Source organism: Ammospiza caudacuta, chromosome 9 (genome assembly GCF_027887145.1).
Source record: "Ammospiza caudacuta isolate bAmmCau1 chromosome 9, bAmmCau1.pri, whole genome shotgun sequence".
Taxonomy (NCBI): domain Eukaryota; kingdom Metazoa; phylum Chordata; class Aves; order Passeriformes; family Passerellidae; genus Ammospiza; species Ammospiza caudacuta.
Window position 1 is genome coordinate 10,841,612 of NC_080601.1, and position 19,364 is coordinate 10,860,975.

Here is a 19,364-nt window from a genome sequence, read left to right on the forward strand (position 1 = left end):
TAAATTGCTCGGTATTTCCAAGTTTGTTTCCAAAACATTCCATGGTATCAAATTCCCACACAAATTCTAGACAAAGCAGTCTATTGACTACAGGGAAGAGAACATAACAGAACATTTATCTGAAGATAAGTGGATCAAGTACACACTACTTGACAACAGTTTTGCACACCATACTACAACAACAATTCTGCAATGCCGTGTAAATTTGTAGTTGTTTTGTCTGGGGTCTTTCTAAATAGATTTTCACATACCTGTGAAATACTTATTATCAGCTCTCATCACTGTGAGTCAGAATGTAGCAATACAAGGCAGCAGTATTCCATGGGAACATACCCAAAAGAAATCAGCCTTGTAGATATCACATACTTACATGAGCTAATAACTATGGAAATGAACAATTTAATTCTATACACTAGTATCAAATTGCAGTTGAAAAACATCACTTAGGAGGCAATCTTTTACATTATTTAGTAAAACTGGCAGCCCTGAAGAAACACTCTTCTTGGTTAGAATCACAGGCCTATCTAGAGATTTTAGACACCAAGGCCTTGGGGAAAACCCCACCCCATCTCAACCAAGACAGGAAAGAATGCAAAAGAAAACTGCAGATTTTGGATGCAGTTTTTTCTTTCCCCTAGTTACTACTGCATCTCGTGTAGCCAAGCCTACTACATGTAGCTGAATGGCTCAGGAAGTTGATATGCCAAGTGGAGAACACCAAGGCACATTTTTATCCCAGCTGCACATTTCTTTTGTATTAACAGACAGGTACATCCTAGAGAACTATGAAGTCCCCTTCTTCAAGGAGCATACAAGCAGGAGTGAAAAAGGTGTCTTCATGGAAGATGGAAAGGATTACAGCAAGAAAGCACAGTAAAAAACAACTTCAGCATGCCTTTGAGAAGAAAGGAACAAATTCCCTGCAAGATTCCCATGCTGGGACTCTGAAGAGAATTGCTGGACACTGTTCTGTGCCTTGGAAAATTCTGAGCCCACTGAATAGTGCAAGTAGAGACAGCTGTTCCAGTTCTGTCCACAGAAGGAAAGATGAGCTGCTGGTTCTGCTGTTCTCCTCCACCATGCAGTGGTACACATGATACAGTTTATCTGTCATATATACTCTGTTCTCATTAGGTTAAAAATTCCTTGCTGCTGGTTTGCAACTACTGAGATGTTTGGTCCCGTAAGTTGTTCAAAGCTCCTTTAAACAAATATATTTTAAGAAGCAGACATCTATGCTCTATGACTTATCTGTGAAACAGATATAACTTGGTGTGTTGGGCTGAATGTATTCCATATGCCTTAATATTTGTGTAAGAAATATTTTTCACCATAAAAAAATATTTACAACATCTATCTGCAAGGCTTTGTTTTCACAGAAGTTAGACATTTCTCAAGAGAAACAACTGTATCATTCACTAAAAGTAAACTTCCATTACAGTATACTTTTATATACCTCATATGTGGTTGTCATGGAAGGCTTGTATGATACATGATTTGCTCTTCTTAGTTCCTTGATCGTTTCTGCAGGCATTGATTTAGAGAACCCCAAACCACTCCAAGTATTTGTTGGAGTTCTCACTTCTGTTACAACTGGCTTCTTTAACATAGCTGAAAATAGAGACAAATCAGTAAATCTCAGCCTTAGTCAGGGTACTGAGAAGATAATACTGAAGTGATGTTTGCTAACAGCCTGAGCCCAGCAAACAGCAAACCCTGAACACCTCCACTTGCTACATTGCTTTAAGGAAGGGTAGGATTCAAGCTATCTACTCTGCCAGAAGATAGTTAAATCCCACAGGGCTGCATGGAAGCTAAAAAAAAAAAATCACATCTGTTTCAAAGAGAGGACCTTCTGTTTTTCTTTTGGTGAACAGATAATTTGGTTTATTTTATAACAAGGTCAAAAATATGGTTAAGTCCCTTACCAATTCTACAACTTAATTTATCCCTGAAATAAGAGGCCATTTAGATGATACGGCAAACACCTTAAAGTTTAACTTGCATCCAAATAAAGTGAAGTGCTAGAGAAATAGGCTCTCTAAAAACCATATTGATCACTTGCACATGGATGTACTTACACATCCCATCTGCAAGCTGCTTATATCACATTTTATACTAGGTTGGTATTAAGAATTTTTTTGGAACATAAAGCTAATATACAAATGTTTCACTACCACTTTCAGATTTTATTTAAAATCAGATTACAAAACTGAAATTTCAGGAAATCATTTCATCCACATGCTAACAAGCTTTTCAAAAGTCACTGTTCATCCACATACCTTTGGTTGCTAGTAGTTTCTTCTGTTCATAGTCAAATGCCTAAAAATTAAACATACAGAAGATAATTTAATTGCAATTCTAACTAAACGTCACTCCCGTACTTCTCTGTGAAAACAAATGTTTTCAAAGTGGCCAATGAATATATCTAGAAGAAACCTGAAATACTGCACAATAATTTCATGGTAGCTGAGTTAGAGCCTTAGTTAGTTAAAGTATTCACTCAAACACAGATTTTTAACAACTATTTGATTTCGATATGAGTGAGGCTGCAGCAGTATTTACAAACTCCTAAGGAAGAATTTTTTCTTCAATTTTTTTTTAATAAGTCATCTTTCAAGCATAGTTTCTCATCCTTAACTATCTGTTCTTAGCATTTACAACCTTCTGTAGCAGTACAAAAAAGATAATATATCTTTGCAAATCTGGGCACCACAGTTATTTTCAATAATCTTCCAGGTTTGGTTCTCCTCCATGCACTCATCTTGTGAAAGGAAAAGAATGTAGGTTTTGAGAGAATATAAAGAACTTTTGCTTGCATTCTACCTATGTCCATGGAAGATGTGAAGTTTAAATACCCCTGATGAAACAATCTACACTTTGTTGAATTACAAATTGGGAAATCTAAACACAAAATTACAAAAATGCTGTATTAGCCTGAAGTACTGCATTCTCTACTGAAAGTAACTAGAGGAATAACTGAAGAAAAGGGCTGCAAAACACTAGTCTGCCTCTTGTTCCACTACTCCATACAGTCTGGTTGTGCTCTCTTTCAACAGATCTAGTCTGAAAATAACCCTGTTACTGCTTCCTGAAAAACAAAGGGGTCTCCTCCCTCTTTGGGGAGATTTGCAGTAACATGGCAGTAGTTTATATTTGTAGGCTGTAATTAACTGAGCTGTCACTGCACATGAAAAGCTGCAATATGTATTTTGTAGCTATAATGTTCTCCAAACAACAATGTAAGATTTCTAACAGGCAAATGATGCTTGTGGAGACAAATACAGTCACACAATTTTCTGTACTTAAATTTTTCTTACAGAAAAGAAGAGCTTTTCAGCTTTCAAGACTTTTCATTGACAACCCACTCCTCAGCGAAACAGCTGTGAATGCTTTTACTGAACTGATGACAATTCAGTCTCCAGGGCCAGTCTCCTCTGCATTCTATGGTAACTTCACTCTGCACTTATCACTTGGCCTCATCCAGGGGACCCACCTGCATGTTGACGAAGGAGGGCTGCGGGGCCAGGCGCGCTCTCTCGGAGTTGTGCTGGGCGGCTGCCGCCCGCTCGGCCGCGCGCTCGCTGCCCGGGGCCTTCTTGTCAGCCACGGGGCCCTCGGGGGCGCCCAGCTCGGCCTCGGCCAGCAGCCTCTCCGCGGTGCTGCGGGACAAACACACTGTCAGCGTGGGGACACCTCGGGCTGGGCCACCTCAGTGCAGCCCTGCCAGTCAGCTTCACCCTGAGCACCCCGGCAGCCAATTTTGAGACGTGTCTGTACACAGAGATCTCAGTGTTTTTAGCAATATTTCCAAACATGCCAGATCTCCTGTGTCTTTTTCTGTCAGTGAAGGAAAACAAGTGTTTATCCTTCCTGTATTACCAAATACAAGGTAGAGCTTACAGATTCAGTTTTGAGCTGTCTGGTATCTGGAGTTATTGCATTCAATCCTACACAGTGTGATTTCCTGTTTAGCCTTGCTCAGGCCAGCAGTTCTAACAGGTTCATTGTTGTAAGATAAAAAGGGATTGCATAATAGGGACTAAGAAAGCAGACATAGGCTCTGCTTGCTTTCACAGATTCAATAACTGCAGTCCTTCATGCCTACATTAACTCTTGGTGCAATTGCTTTTCCCCCAAACTCAGACACATTTTAGGGCTACTCTAGAACAGTATAAACTCTTATTTTAAAGGTGTGGCATTCTCATTTTCTGGAAAAATCCCTTTGCCCAGGATTTTTTTCCTGGGAAGCTGAGAACCATGAGAGAAAAAGGAAAACAATAATTATCTGATTTGCTTCTCCTGTGTTTTGCTTCTTTGGAATGTGTTTGGAGATTGTTTACCAACAGGTGATTGTTTAACTAGTTTCTGGTGTGGGCTGTTTTCACTCATGGGCCAATTGCGGCCAAGCTGTGTCAGGACTCTGGAAAGAGTCACGAGTTTTCATTATTATCTTTTTAGCTTTCTGTAAATATCCTTTTTGTGTTCTTTAATATAGCATTCATAGTATAGCATTCTTTAGTATAATATAGTATCCTAAAATAATAAATTAACCTTCTGAGAACATGGAGTCAAATTCATCATTCCTCCCTGCCACAGGAGCACCCCACAAATACAATAAAAAGTCATCATGTTTAGAAGCTGTAAACTACTATCCCCAAGGAAACTGTGAGCACTATGTCCTCAACAAAAAGAACAAGACACACAAACAACCAAATTTGGTAAGCAGGATTCCTCAGATTTTTAAACTGTGAAAGCAGAATGAAATACATATCATAGCCTTGACAGTGTAAATAAATGAAGCAAAAGAAAATATGTGTCTCAAAAGAGTGGTGATAAACAGTTCCCAAACAAACAGTGAGAACATGAGTACCCTGGACAAAAACACTGCATTAAGAACACAACCTGAGTTGCCAAGATGTATTATGACTCAAACAAGCCTTTCCTACTGCTGGGTCATTAAAGAGACAACCCAACCAAAATCAGCACTGAGACAAGTGTCTGAGCACATGCTGCTATGCCCTGAGCACAGCTTTCCTAAGAAGAAAATAGCCTCAGGTACAAAAGGAAAAAGCTGTCAGAAATCCTTCTCTAAGCAATCAATAAAGAAGCAAAAGCACATACTTTAGCAACAGGTAATAAAAGTTCCTCTGATAAGGATCCTCCATTCTTTTGTGGAAGAGGAAAGACATTTTTGAACTCACAGTCAAATAGGATGAACAAAAAGCATTCAAAGTCTGCAGTTACCAGACAAACAGGGGGCTATATTAACACCTAAAGTGATGGAAAATTAAGGCCAAATTAAATCAGTTCTTTAAATATCTTATGACTGAACCACCTATTCTGTGTATAAAAGCATGTGAAATAATTTTATGTTGTGGAAGTTCCCCTAATCTGTGTTTATACACTCAGCTTACTGTAAGTGGGAGTTTTTGGTGCCTTGCAGTAATTCCACCGTTTGTCTCTTGGCACAGGCCTGCTTGGAGGAGCTCATCATCTGCTTCAGGTCACTGGTGTTGGCTGAGTGCGACGGGCTCCGAGGCATGCCCACCTCCACAAAAGCATCATTGCAACCTACCAGGCCAAGAAAGGAGACGTCAACAACCACCCTGCTGGGCTCCAGGGAGCTCTCTGGGGGAATGAGCTGTGGGAGAAACACTCCTCTTCCTCATTACAGGACTGTATTCAGGTCAAGGTTAAGCAGTCAAGATGTGCAAGTTCAAATGCACAAAAAAGGCGTCAGTATTCACATATACAGTAGTCACACTAAGTATTTTCTTTCTTAAAATATTATAAGTAATATTTATTAATAACCAATGTGAAGACTGACAATTCGAAGTGACTAAGTATTCTGAAGAAATTTGATTTTATACCCAGTTTTAATAGACTTAGCCAGGTGCTCAGGTAACTTCTGCAGGAATAAGAGCTCCCCCCACTTTATGTTCAAATATCTTTATAACATGTTCTTAGAAATATTTATCACCCTAAATTGGCAATGTACCTTTTATTCAAATCAGCATTTCAAATGACCACAGCCCTAAATAAGAGATTATCTCCTTGATCAATATTGACAAGGGAAACAAGGCCTTTACACGTATTTGCTCAAGTTGAAGTGGAGCTGTTTTTCCCCCCTCCAGGAATGATGGGGACAGTTAAGTACTTTCACTTCTAAAGGGCAGCATAACTGAAATGCTGCTGCAAAACACAAAAAATTGTTTCCCAGTGTCATCTAGGTTAGAGCTACACAATTTTCTGCAAAAAACCTTCTCAGTAACATTATGTCCTTTTGTTAAAAAGCAAAAAAGACATCATTTAAACCAGCAGAGTTTAGTTTTGGTGCTGTAAAAAATACTAAAATCCTCATAGGTTATCTCCCTCTGCTCCTAGGGAATAAGTAAAATGTTGCAAGTACATTTATGTTGATTTAAGGTGTTTCTATCAACAGCACAGCTCAGTTACTACAGGCTCTATTTACTTTCCTTGACAATGAATCTGGGACATCCAGCAATATTATCCCTAAACATGGTTGCAAAACCAATTCGGAGAGAATATTGTTATATTTTTGTATCGTGAACTGTACACAGACTGTACAAACACTACCAGACAAAGGAATGCAGTGTCAAAAACTCACCTTCTTCACTATTTGCCTTGGCAGCCACTTGTTCTGAGGCACCATGAGCACTTGTTTGTCTTACTCCATCACTGTGGTTTGTGCTCAACACGTTTTCTCCCAGCGATGTGGCAGACAGTGCAGCATACTTGATATTTGAGGCCTGAAAAGATTGCCACAAATCACTGAAGTGATTTTTATGCTTAAGGAAATACTGAAACAATTTCCCCTTTCTGTCTCTGCAGGAAAATGAGAAATTCATTCCTGGTACAGCAGAAGAGTATGTTTGGATCTTCTATTTCTCAATCTTTAAGTCATATTTGAAAACACTGTTGCGTATTTTTAAACTTAGAAGCTTTATAAATCTACTAATATAGCTAGTTTTCTATTTCAGCTTTTCTTAGCAGAGGTCTAGGACAAAGAAATCAGATTCTCTAGTGTAGTATCACTTACCTTTACATGACCATTTAATGAAGGTGAACCTTTTTTACTTTCTGATTGCATGCCATTAACGTGGACTTCAACAGGAGTCAAGCCTGGTGGTGGAGATGGAGTGTTTTGACCATAATTAGGCACTCCAGACAGCAGAATACTGGTTAAGGTTGCTTGGGCAGTAGATGGTATCATTAGGTGTGGAATAGCAGAAAAACCTGTAATAAAGTTTGGTTATGTTCTGTTCAAGTGTCTCATTTAACTTCCTCAGGCATTACACTATTTTACCTGAATTTTTATGTAGCTATGATACTTTACTAAAAAGTTTCCATTAGAATTGCATGCCAAAACCATAATGCTTTATTTGGGTAGGTTAACCTTGTTTTCTACATAAAACAGATGAAAACACTGCCTTTGACAGCATGTTATATAGTAGGTTATAACCTTAAATTTGCATATTTATTCATCCGTGCCAAGGTAAGTGTAGGAATTAAAGTTCCAAATAATTAATTAATCTCGACTTTTCAACTGCAATTCTAATAAGCTGATGTTGCACAGTTCATTTAATTCCCATTAAACTTCCACTGACCTGTGGTGTTTGTGTTAGCGAGAGATGTTGCCCACAGTGTGGGACTGGGCGTGCCTGAACTTGGACTCTGCAGAGGGCTCACAGAGCTGTTAAGGGCATTCAACAGAGAGTTTGGAGTAGTTGAGGTGTTGACTGACAGGGCTGTTGGACCTAAAAGGCCTGCAAAAAATTATGCAAGATGAATATTTAGTTTAGACTTACAGGAAAGCATTTTTCACACAAGTACCAATTGAAGAGAAACAAACAAACCCCCTGGAAATTTGCACCAGCCTGTATTTCACAAACCAATTTTAACATTACACCTGCTGCTCATTTGGTGCACATTAAGAATTTTTGTTCTTAAACTGGGCATCATATATCCAAGAAGAATTGGAGCATCTTTTTTGTCCTTCTACTGGACCCTATCTCCTGTCATAACATAGTTTGAACTCGCTGCTTCTCAGCCCCAGCATCCCTCTGTATCCCCTCTGCTGCTTCTGATGGTTTGTTTCAAAGCAGCATCAGAGACAAGAAAGAAACTGTACTGCACCACCTCACTTTCATTTCACACAATAACCTTTTGCTCAGAAGCTCCTGTGTGAATCAACCACTACTTGCACACTAACAACTATTCAATTTCTTTTTGCACCTTCAATACAGGCTGCAAGTGATCCCCCAAATCCATTGATTACTTCCAAAACATTCCTCCAAACCAGCTCTTTGTGCAAAAGCACTCACAAAGCAGTTCAGCACTACACACTGAAAAGGTAAAAGCCCCAAACCTGCAAAGTGCAGCATGACAAGAACAGTCACAGAAGCAGCATTAAAAATCACAGTCAAATGGCAGAAACATATTCTCCTGTGCGACCCGAGGGAAGCATGCGAGATGGAACTACACAGCATTCCTGCATGGCAGGTCACAAGGGACAGTGCTGTTTACACGAGAACTCAGAAAATTCAAGTAGACCCAAAAGAATCTAGTGACAAATCTTGACACAGGTCTCAGAAACTATATCTATACATTTCTGATACAAACATATTTGCAGAGCTTGAAAAGAAAATGGTAACTTCAGTCTGGACTACAAGCTGCTTCTATACAATTAAGCTAAGTAGTTTAGTCATTTTTGTCCTAAATTTCCTACTGGTAAGGTCTAAACTAGAAGCACATGGACCCCTCAATTACAGTGAGATACTGACCTGAAGTATGGTGTTTGCTACGTTACCTTTCCAGTACTGTTGCCAGGCTTAAGCACCCACCCAAATTCAGGACAGCCTGGGACATCACACAGCCAAAGCAGCTGTGAAAGCCATGCCCTGCCTCACCTGTAATTGCCTCCCTTTCAGCTGGGTGGTTTGCACACTTACAGAGATTTTTCTACAGGGATGAGTCCCACACCTGATTACAAAAGCCTTGGAGAAGTTTTATAACAACAAGCCCTTGAGAGGCCGCTGTAATTCTCTGACACTTTAACCTGATTACTTACACAAAACACACCTCTGGTACTTTTTTCTAGTACAAGTGAATTAAGTTAAAACAAAACTATATAAAAGAAAATATAAATATAATGAATGCATACCAAGCCCAGTGAGTCCTAGTCCTGCTGAGGACAAAATATCCAAACCAGGACAAGACAGACCAACAGGGCAGGAGACAGTAGAGGGATTTGATACTACGGTGACTCCACTACTTTCAAGTCCCAAGAGACATTTCCGTGCCTCGTACATATTTAAGGCATTTCGTTCAACACTTTTTACAATCACAGACTGCAGGGAAAGGAAACAACAACAAAAAAAGGAAAATCAGTAGGTAACACTGCTCCATAACACAGATAATTCTTCCTCATACCATTGCAAGGCTACCACAACCACAGCAGTGTGAGACAGCATGAGCTAACATCCATTAGCAACTATTTAAATTCAGGGGTATGAAGTTCAGGAGAGCAAGACTAGGGATTTCACAAGGATTTGCAATGAGAATGATGGAACACCTCTCCAAGAAAATTAATTGCTATAGTACCTTGGTGATACTTGGTAGCCCAAATGTTAAGCACCTCAAGAGCTAGATAACTGAATCAATAATTAATAAATTCTCTTTTACCTTTTACTTTTTGTCCACCTTGAAGTGAACAAAACCCCAATTGTTCATTTAAATTTACTAATTAAATTCACAGCTGTCTGAGAATAAGGTAGTAAGTTTCTGGAAAATTAAATTACAAAATCCCATTGCTTCTTGTACATTTTCTACAGGATGTTTCTTTGTACTGATTATATATATATCCCTACAGAGGGAAGCTCACATACTGACACAATGGAATGATCATTTAAAATTTTAGAACTTTTGCCTGCTTTGGCATTTTATACAACACAAGAGTGCCCTATCTACACTGGCCTAATATTTTACAATAAATACCTCCTACTTTATCAATGTATTCCATACAAAAGCTAATTTCTTTATTATTAAGCATTTAATGAAAGTCAAATCACCCTAAATCAGAGCTGCTGGATTGTTTAAACTGGTATTTCAAGTAGAAAATACATATGGCTTTCACAAGTTTATGATCTGTTAAATCGGGGGGAAAGAGCACACAGCAACTCATCAGCTCTAAAACTTTGTCATGAAAGCCTAAAAGGAAAATATTAGCTTTGCACAAACCTTGCTTGGTTGTTTTGGCTTAGGCTTAATGCTTATGAAGACATCTAACTGCTCCATTAGCTGTGTTATAAACTGTGGTTCTACTTCAATTTCTTCCTTCATATCAAACATGAGCACGAGGGGAAGGCAACCCTGAAAAGGAAGGCACAAAAAATTCCTAGAACTTGTAACTGGACATTTCCCATAAAAATGGTAGCAATAAACTGAACTACAGACATTGTAACGTTTACACGCCATGATGTGTAAGGGTGTAAGGAAATTTCTGTAAGTTCAGAAAAAATAGCAAGGATGACATTTTTGGGAAAGACATTTCCTTGTATGCAAGAATACAGGTGTATCTTCCTGTCCCAGGACTCTGAACAAAGAGTCTGGTAGCACAAGGGTGAAATGATTAGCTGAATATTTGACATTCCAATCAGCACAGTCTTGTCAGGAAATGATGTCAGGACACCCATACTAAAAGTCTCCTGTTAAACTGTATGAAATAAGGAAAAACACTTGTAAAAAAATGTCTAATTCACCATTGCCTAAGTCTTAACTTTTATCTTTTCTTCCCCATTCTAGATCAGCTATATAGATATTTCTGACTGATATGGATAACATCTGTAATACACTTGAAATACTACAGCTAGAGTAAAAACCCCAAAAACTGAATGGTCCATTCCCCACACATTTTGTCCCTCAATATTTGTATATATGAAAAATGTGTACGTAAGTTAGTAGTAAAATAATGGCTGAAGGCTGTTGTAAAGTTTAAAGACCAATATAACAAAAATCACCACAAATAATGATATTCACCACCAGAGCTATGTTTATAAAAGGCCTTCTAGAATTGTGGCTGTGGTACTATAAAGAATGTAAGACATCAAAACAAGTAATTATTTCCTATGGCTTCCCAATTTCATTGAACACTTGCCTACATGGGAACTGAGGAATTCCAGACATTTCCCTCAAAAGAAACCTAATTGCCTGACAAACATAGAAAAGACAGGTTGGCAAAATAAAACATAACCCATCACCCAACACCCACAAAATATTTCAGAAAACTGCCTCTACTCAGAGGCATATTGTTGTAAATTTAAATTACTTATGTCAGATTTATATTAAAAAGGTTATTTTTCAAGTCATGTTACCAGAGATTACAAATATTTTCAATAACTACAAATAATGACAAAACCCTGACAAAAACTGAATCAGCTGTTTGCAGTGCAATAGCAATCCTTCCTCTCTAAAGCTAATTTACATGTGACCTGTAAACACAGGCAGAACAAGCATATTTTCTATGATCTGGCAATTTTTTCACACAAAAGCTTCACTGAAAGTATTTACCATGAGATATTGCCTGGCAAGACAGACAGACTCAATGGTGCCCTGGAGGTAGACAGTGGATTTCTTCTGTGGGTTACTGGGGTCAGGGAAGTGGATCTGAGCACCAGTCCTCTGCATGATATGTTTGATGTTGCTGCCGTTGCGGCCCATCATAAAGAGATGATGCTGCGCCGCGATGTCCAGCTGCGTGCTCACGGGGATGGCAGAGGCCAGGCTCCCAGCCAGGTGTTCCAAGAGCATGGCTGTTCCTTCCTGGGGGAAAGGGGAGAAACCAGTGAAGCAGGGCCCACAGGCACACAAAAGGACAACTCAGACTGCTTTCTCTCTTGCCATGCGCTCCACAGGCAAGATGAGAAAACGCTGTTGGGTTTAAAACCACGATCCATTTGTTAAAGGTAACAAAACTCTGCCCATTACTCCCATTTTATGGCCAAATGCAGCATTTAATTGCCACTCTGTAACAGGCAGTAAGACAATGGCACATGGAGTGGTCCCAATAGACCTTTTGTGGTCAGTAAGTCACCAGAGATTAATCTGGGTAGCCACACTTGCAAAACTTTGCTCTCAGTGTTGGGCTCAAATGTTCTTACTGGCTTGGGATCCACCTATCTGGGGCTGTATCAATCTCTCCTACTGCCAGTTCCTACCAAGAACACTTTTTTACTTTATTAAGATGAACAGGCTCCTGGCAGCTCCTTGCCTTGGCTGTCAAATTCACACCTCCAAGAGCTGGATTCAGTTTTATTGACTGGGCAACTTTCAAGGTTATATATTTGTGTGTGTGTTGAGAAGAGTTCAGCATGAACAATTTGAGATGGGAGGTGTATTTTGTGGTTTTTTTTTTTTTTTTTTGCATTGTTTTTGAATTAAAAGATGGGTAAGACCAGCACATATTCCAGAATTGCTGAAAACCTGAGCAAGTGTGCAGGAGTTGAACACTGGATTAAAACCTCACCACCAACAATGCTAACTCCTAAACTTAAAACTATTTTCTATGCATTTTTACACTTCACCTGTATAAGTTAAGTATAGGAAAAATTCAAACCCTCAGGGTTTGCAAGTAATTACACAATAACATGTGCTGATGAGGCAAGATATCCCATCTTAGACATATAAATATATGACATTCAGAAGCCTTCTTAGGAGCAGAGATTACCTTCACAGCACTAGTGTTGTTTTGTGACCCTCTGACAATGACTGTAGCACCATACATTCGAGAGCGTTGTTTGAAGGAAACTGAAATGTTGTATGTCTGACACATGTGCTGAATGGTTGGAGAATTAGGATCTGGGATGGGTTGGAGAATTCCAGCAATAGGCAATTCAAACATGAGTACCAATGGAAGCAGCTCCTACAACAGTAATGAAGAACAGATATTGAAAACCAGATCGCTACAATTTTATTCCTCAGTCATGATACACTGGTCAGTGATGATTTAAGTGATAAAACACATTCTCTGCCCAGAGTTCATGGATAAAAATATACTGTCACTTGCAAAAAGGCACCTCTTTTTTCCAGGAATACTAGAGTAGTTTTTTTTTTGGGTTTTTTTTTTTTTTTTTTTGCAGAGGCTTTTTTGAGTTTTGTTTGATAGATTTTTTTTCTCCAAAATAGTGGGAGCATGTGGAATAAGGTTTGTGTGACACATCTGGCTCAAAAATTGCTGTAAGCTTCTGGTAATTTATTTGATTTTTCATTATCCATGCCAAAATACACATAAAAGTTAAAACTATAAGGAAAAGATAGAAAAAAAGCTACAAGTGGAGAATGACACTGAATTATTTACACAAATTATACATGAAAATGGTTAAAATGTGAGAAGCAGAAATTTTGCCTTTCCCAAGTCATAGATTCACACAGGATGCCTGAGCTTCCACAGGCCATCTGTGGTAGGTAAGTTAAGATATGATTTTCTACACAGTATGGAATTAATTTACATCTTGCTTAGAGTGTAGACTGCGTGTTCAGGACCCACTTTGGGCCAATTAAAAATTCAGCCAGAATGTGAATCACTGTTTTAATATCCTTGGCATATTTCTCATATGGATACTCACATTTGTTCCTACACTTCTGCTGTCACCAGACAGAGGCAGACAGGAGTTCCCAAAACTAGAGTTGTCAAAACTATGCATTTTTTCCCTGTTTTTAGGGGTACACTACACTGAGCTAGAGCATTACCCGAATTCTGACTCTTGCAGACTCCACTCCAGCTGGCTGTCCTGCAATAGACACCTGGAAAAGCAAGAATGTGAAAAACATTGGATTGCATTTTCAAGTGAGGCATGGAGAAGTTATTCAGATAGCTGTGCTCTCCTTAAAAAAATAAAAAATCTATGAAAAAAAATCAACATATTCCACACTTGCTGACATCCTAATTGTTCTCTAAACACTAGTTGAGAACTGCAGCCAACATTAAAAAAATGTTTCAGCATCTTAGGTTATATATATTTAAGCAACTAGAAAAAAAGGATACATCAAAAAATACAGTGTTTTAGGTTAAATAATGGAATTACTACTGCATACATGTGCTCAATGCTAATATTCAGGCAACAGTAGATTTTTCTGAATGTTTTGAAATTACTGCATTTTGCTCAGCAGCCATTAGGATGCACAAGTGGGAATTCTAAGTACAAGGATGAGAGACTTGAAAGTAAACATTCCACCAATATTAGCACAAGAAAAGATGAACAATTTAGGCTCAATGATTTATTCTAATGAAGTTGAACTCTTACAATAGGACATTCATTTCTGCTGGCTATTTGCTAAGTTTAGTCTTCAACAAAGTTACACCATAAGCAAAAAGCCCCAAAAAATCAATCAACATGTTGAATAAGTCATTGTGTTGAACAGGAAAAAAAAATTACAAAAGCAGATTTTTTCATACCACTTCTCTACCATTCACACTAAGTTGCTGACTTCTGTATGCGCAAAGTAATTTTAGCTTAAAAAAATTAAAATGATTCATGAGCCATCACAAATTGTTTCCATCTGTTTTTAAAGATTTGCTCACTTAGGAAGCTCTGTACTTTCCACACAGTGTGAAAAATAAAAAATCTACTTCCCTGAATATGAACACACCATCCCCAAAAAACCCATATTGATGAGAGAAGTTTAGAAATGTTTTATACTCTCAGGAATTACAACACAAACGAGCTCAGTATTAAACAACACTTACTTGGTTGCTTTTCTCTGCTTGATTGTTCCTATTTGAGTCTGGAAAATGGATATGGCATCCTGTTTCCTCCATCACTTTTTTAATATTATTGCCACCTTTACCTATCACATGAGAATGTTCTGTATGTGAAACATCCATCTTCAAGGTTACCCGATTGCTCTGGAAATCAAGCAGCCACAGTTTGACTTGGTCATAGCAGAAGCCCAGTATTTGTGTTTTTAAGAGTAATATACTTCAAGAATGACATCAAAATTGTATTTCCAAAGTATTTCTGCTATTACTTCTACTCAAGGATGTTTTTTATAGGAATCAGTTGGATGTTAATTTGGTCTTGTTTTCTTTCTAGTGAGGAAATAAATAGTGGAGATAAATACCCCAAAGATCCATCTCCAAAAACAACTAATGCTTTTAAAATACTCTTGAACTTTTATCAATTGTGACCTAAGTGTCCTTCTGCAATTTATTCTGATTTCTTTTAATTCTGTGCTCTTTCAACTGAAGTCATGCACGCCAGTTTGATCTGAAAGGAATACATTGTGAAGACTTTGCAAATCACAGCCACGGGACCAATTAACTGTTTTTTCTTCCTCAGTTTTTTTTGGTACATGAATTTTTAAAACACACAAACATTGCCTACAGCTATTCTTAAAAGCTCTATTGTTAGCAGCTCACAATAATGTTGTTAATAGTTGTTAAAAAAGTGGTGCTTATCACTGGAGTGCTCCTCTTGGCAACGTGCTCAGAGAGCCAGGAAGGTGCCAAACTGGTACACAGGAGCCATATACACTGCCCCAAAAGAGCTGCTGCTGAATAAAAATAACATCTGATGAACAGAAGAGACCTCAGCCAAAATCTAGATGTTTTAGAAATTCTGGTCCTGATGTTTCAGAGTGCAAGAATAGAGTAACTGTTAAACATAAACCAGCATAAATGCTCCTAAAATCAAATTTCAAACAGAAACAAAATTTTAGGTTCTCTGAAGTGGTTGCATAATCTATTGCTTGCAGTGAAGCTGTATTTCAGATTTCGAAGTAAAACTCCAATTCAATGAACAAATCACTCATGCTTTTAACCATATGGCAGGAAATATTTTTTCTATATAATTCATATCTGGAAAAGCTGCTACAAGCAAGTATTTTTCTCTCAAAATGTTTAAATATGTGGGAATACACTAATATCAACATCTGCAAGGCATTTATTGGAGACTTTGCTTCAGAGCTTCCATAAATACCTCCTCTTGAAATGTGCCCATTAAAGAGATCAATGTCACCACAAAATTAGGGGCTAAGGAGTCATTCTAAGAAAGTTTTCTTACTTTTGTGTCCAAGACAGACATGATTTTCTCTTTTGCTTCCTTAACGTTCTCTTTTTTTCCAGAAACTTTAATATGGGGATCTATAAAAGAAATAAGCTTGTAAGAAAAATACAGTACAATACCTATAAAAAAATTTCCTCACCACTCCAATAAATATGAGCCCATTATTCATAATCCACTGATAAACCATACCACCAGCCTTTGGGATTCAGCTGAAGGCCAAAATGTCTTATTCCATCCCTCCTGCCCCACAATTAGTATTACCAGAGGAATTTATTAAACACAAGAACCAACTCAAAATAAACAGAAATCAAATTTCAAATGTATATCACAGTATCATAAACACTGTCTGCAATGCAATTACATAGCTAAGCCACCGTATCTTCTCAAACCAAAAGTAACAACAGACAATTCAAAGCTTTTTGGCAGCCACCAAACTCAAACCCTCCCTCATCATCACTTTGATATATTTAATTAGTCTCTACAAATACTCTTTGCAGTTTTAACCTGGCACTAAAGGTGGCTCCACGCAAAGTTTCTGATTGCAGTTATCAAATGAAATTTAAATGACATTTATTAAAGTAAATTGCTGAAATTCAAGTGCATAAATCAGCAGGAACACCAGCTGATGGGGGGTTTTGCCCAGTGAGATCTAAAATATTTAGTCTACAGCCCACTTGGTTTACATGATAATCTTCACACCACTGCCCTTAAACAACACAAGGTGTTGGGCTGAGCTACCAGGTGCAGTTCTGCATCCCATAATATACACCTGGTCAGGGAGTACAGATCCAACTCTGGAAGTAAATCAAATACCAATTACTGCAAGTGTGAAAATGACACATCAGCCAGTTTAGCAGCACCATCTGGTGTCCAGGAGCACAAAGTGCCACCGTGCAAAATTACCGACAGAGCATTAAATGTAAGTTCAGTTACAGCAAACCAAGAAATGCCCAACTCCCACCCACATTTCTGTGTGCTAGAAACAAGGGTATGACATTGCAGGTGATGCCTCTTGCCCCTGTTCTTGAGCCCTCTGCCCTTCTGCAGCGCCTTTTTCTCCTGTATTACAATGAACTGCTCTTAAAACAAAAATTCTCAACCTTCTTCTGACCCTTGAATTAATGTAATTCATTATGCTAGGCAAATACATACATCTTAGGGAATATAAAAATAAATATATTCTCAATGGCCGGAGAAAACAGCTGTAACACAACAGATCTGCCTTTTGCATCTGAATGATTGAAATCACTTCCCTGCTAAAGAAATGTGAAATAATACAACTTAAGGCTGTAAACCTGTTCTATTCAATTGAAAATTGAAACTCTTTAAGTCATGCCTGGATACTCTTTTCATTCCAACAGTAAAAATAAGCCTCTAGTCGTTACCACTGAGAAGTCCTGAGCACATTCAGCTGGGGATACAAAAACACTGAAGGAACACAGGATTCACTGCCAAGTTTCATGAAAGTCAAGAAAAATGCAGCATTTTGAGTTCTGAGAAACAGACATATTTTATTTTTTAAAATGGAAAAACCGTAGTCACAAAAACATGGTATGCACATGGAACCTACAGAGGCTTCAAAAATCTGCTGCTTCAGCCTTTCACAATGGAGCAAAGTCAAACAAAACCCCAACTAAATAGTCTTAAGGGCAAATTTTCTTTTCTTTTTAAAGTTGTCAAGAAGCCATGTGGTTGTAATGCATTTAAGCTGTGAATGATATTTGAAGTGGATGTTGCCGTCAGAAATTCCCAGCAGCAGATTCTAGCACACTGTGTGTGCTCCAAGTGCTCTTCATTTGCAACCAGGAAAAACACAAGCCCAGACCATCACCACCACTGTGGAGCTGATTTTCACATATTTGTAAACATTGTATTTAAATACACATTTGATTATATGTAGGAAAATTACCTGAAATCAAGCCTGGCATCCTATTAGTACCAAAGGAGATTACTATCATTCCATATTTGCTCACTCATGAGTGAAAATACAGTTTAGAATACCTATTTTTTCCATTTCTCATCTCAGCTGGACACCTCTTTTCTGTTGATACTGACAGCTTCAGCCAAACATCCTGTATTTCTACACTTGCTTGTTCTTTTAAGATGAAAAAAAGCTCAATCGCTCAGTTTAAAAACAAAATCAAAAAACCCACAAAGTAAAACAGAATCCATTGATGCCAGAGACTATTCTAAAATGTGCTACCAAATCTTTTAAAATTGGTCTTAAGTACCCTCTCCTTAACTGATTTCATCTCAAGGACACAGTGGTTGGAAATGGATATGAAGCAGGTCATTTTAAGCCAAAGAAATTCTTACTTGGAGTGTTGTTCCTTCATTCCTTCAGTGAAAAACTAATTAAATACAACATCCTCATCAAATTTTGCATGAAAATAATTACTCGTAACTAAAAGATTCTGAAGTGTTTGAATTGGCCTTGCATGAGTTGAAAGCACATTGAAACTAGAGATGATCTGCAGGAAAACTCACAGGTACCCAAATAGCAATCAACAAACAGATCATTTCAGCAAACAATTAAGAAATTAGAGAGACAATTAGATCATAATAACCTGACTTTCTGTGTATTACAGAAAGAAAATTAATTTCTTAATATAGCTATGGAATCAAACAGCTTGTTTGCTTTGCAGCTGATTCCATGGATTAACAGTTACATTTAATTTAGGAAAAAAATCCTACCATGTCTTAGGCATTAAGACAAAAATCTTGGTTGGATAAAACTCTATATTTAATATTTGAGTTACCTACAGGTGTGATGGCAGCAATGCACTGTCAAAGCCCCCAGAAATCCCCATGGCACTCTCAGAAGTGTGGAGAGGATTGTCAGGCACAAATCTGTGCCAAGTGTGATGATGTCTGGGAGTGACAGTGCAGATAAGCACAAAGCAGCCCTCCAGTGGTTACTGCCACTGAGCCACCTGGCCATGGCACCCAGCACCCACTGAACCAAACAACTCCCCTGGCTGGGGCCACAACCATCAACTTCTGTCCAGGTGGTGCTAAGCCATCCCTCATCCCTAAAGAACACCTGTTTTTACTGGGGGGAAAAAAATCACCTTGTTCTTTAAGTTCCTCAGTATAACTGGGAGTAAGCTCCATATAAAACTGGAGAGAGCAAAGAGCAGGTGCCTACCACAAATAAAGACATGAGACACCAAAGCTTTGCAAGCTATTTGCAAACACAGAACAAAGGTCTGTGCACTAGAGGCATATAAGGCTTTAACACTTTATATAAAGTGTAGTATCAGACCCTGGAAAAGGTTT

The 19,364-nt window shown here is 38.2% G+C and overlaps 1 protein-coding gene across 2 annotated transcripts in view; it reads right to left on the reverse strand.

Annotated features, from left to right (window-relative positions):
- BICC1 (BicC family RNA binding protein 1) overlaps positions 1–19,364 on the reverse strand; it is an 89,841-nt gene that overhangs the window by 7,063 nt on the left and 63,414 nt on the right. For both annotated transcript variants that reach the window (XM_058810454.1, XM_058810455.1), the window contains 14 exons: positions 16,083–16,162; positions 14,768–14,926; positions 13,771–13,824; positions 12,749–12,943; positions 11,593–11,844; positions 10,264–10,395; positions 9,188–9,374; positions 7,632–7,790; positions 7,064–7,260; positions 6,632–6,773; positions 5,418–5,574; positions 3,497–3,662; positions 2,283–2,322; positions 1,457–1,611 (listed from right to left, as the gene is read on the reverse strand). In XM_058810454.1, coding sequence (XP_058666437.1) covers positions 1,457–1,611; positions 2,283–2,322; positions 3,497–3,662; positions 5,418–5,574; positions 6,632–6,773; positions 7,064–7,260; positions 7,632–7,790; positions 9,188–9,374; positions 10,264–10,395; positions 11,593–11,844; positions 12,749–12,943; positions 13,771–13,824; positions 14,768–14,926; positions 16,083–16,162 — 2,075 coding nt within the window. The remainder of the gene's footprint in view (positions 1–1,456; positions 1,612–2,282; positions 2,323–3,496; positions 3,663–5,417; positions 5,575–6,631; positions 6,774–7,063; positions 7,261–7,631; positions 7,791–9,187; positions 9,375–10,263; positions 10,396–11,592; positions 11,845–12,748; positions 12,944–13,770; positions 13,825–14,767; positions 14,927–16,082; positions 16,163–19,364) is intronic.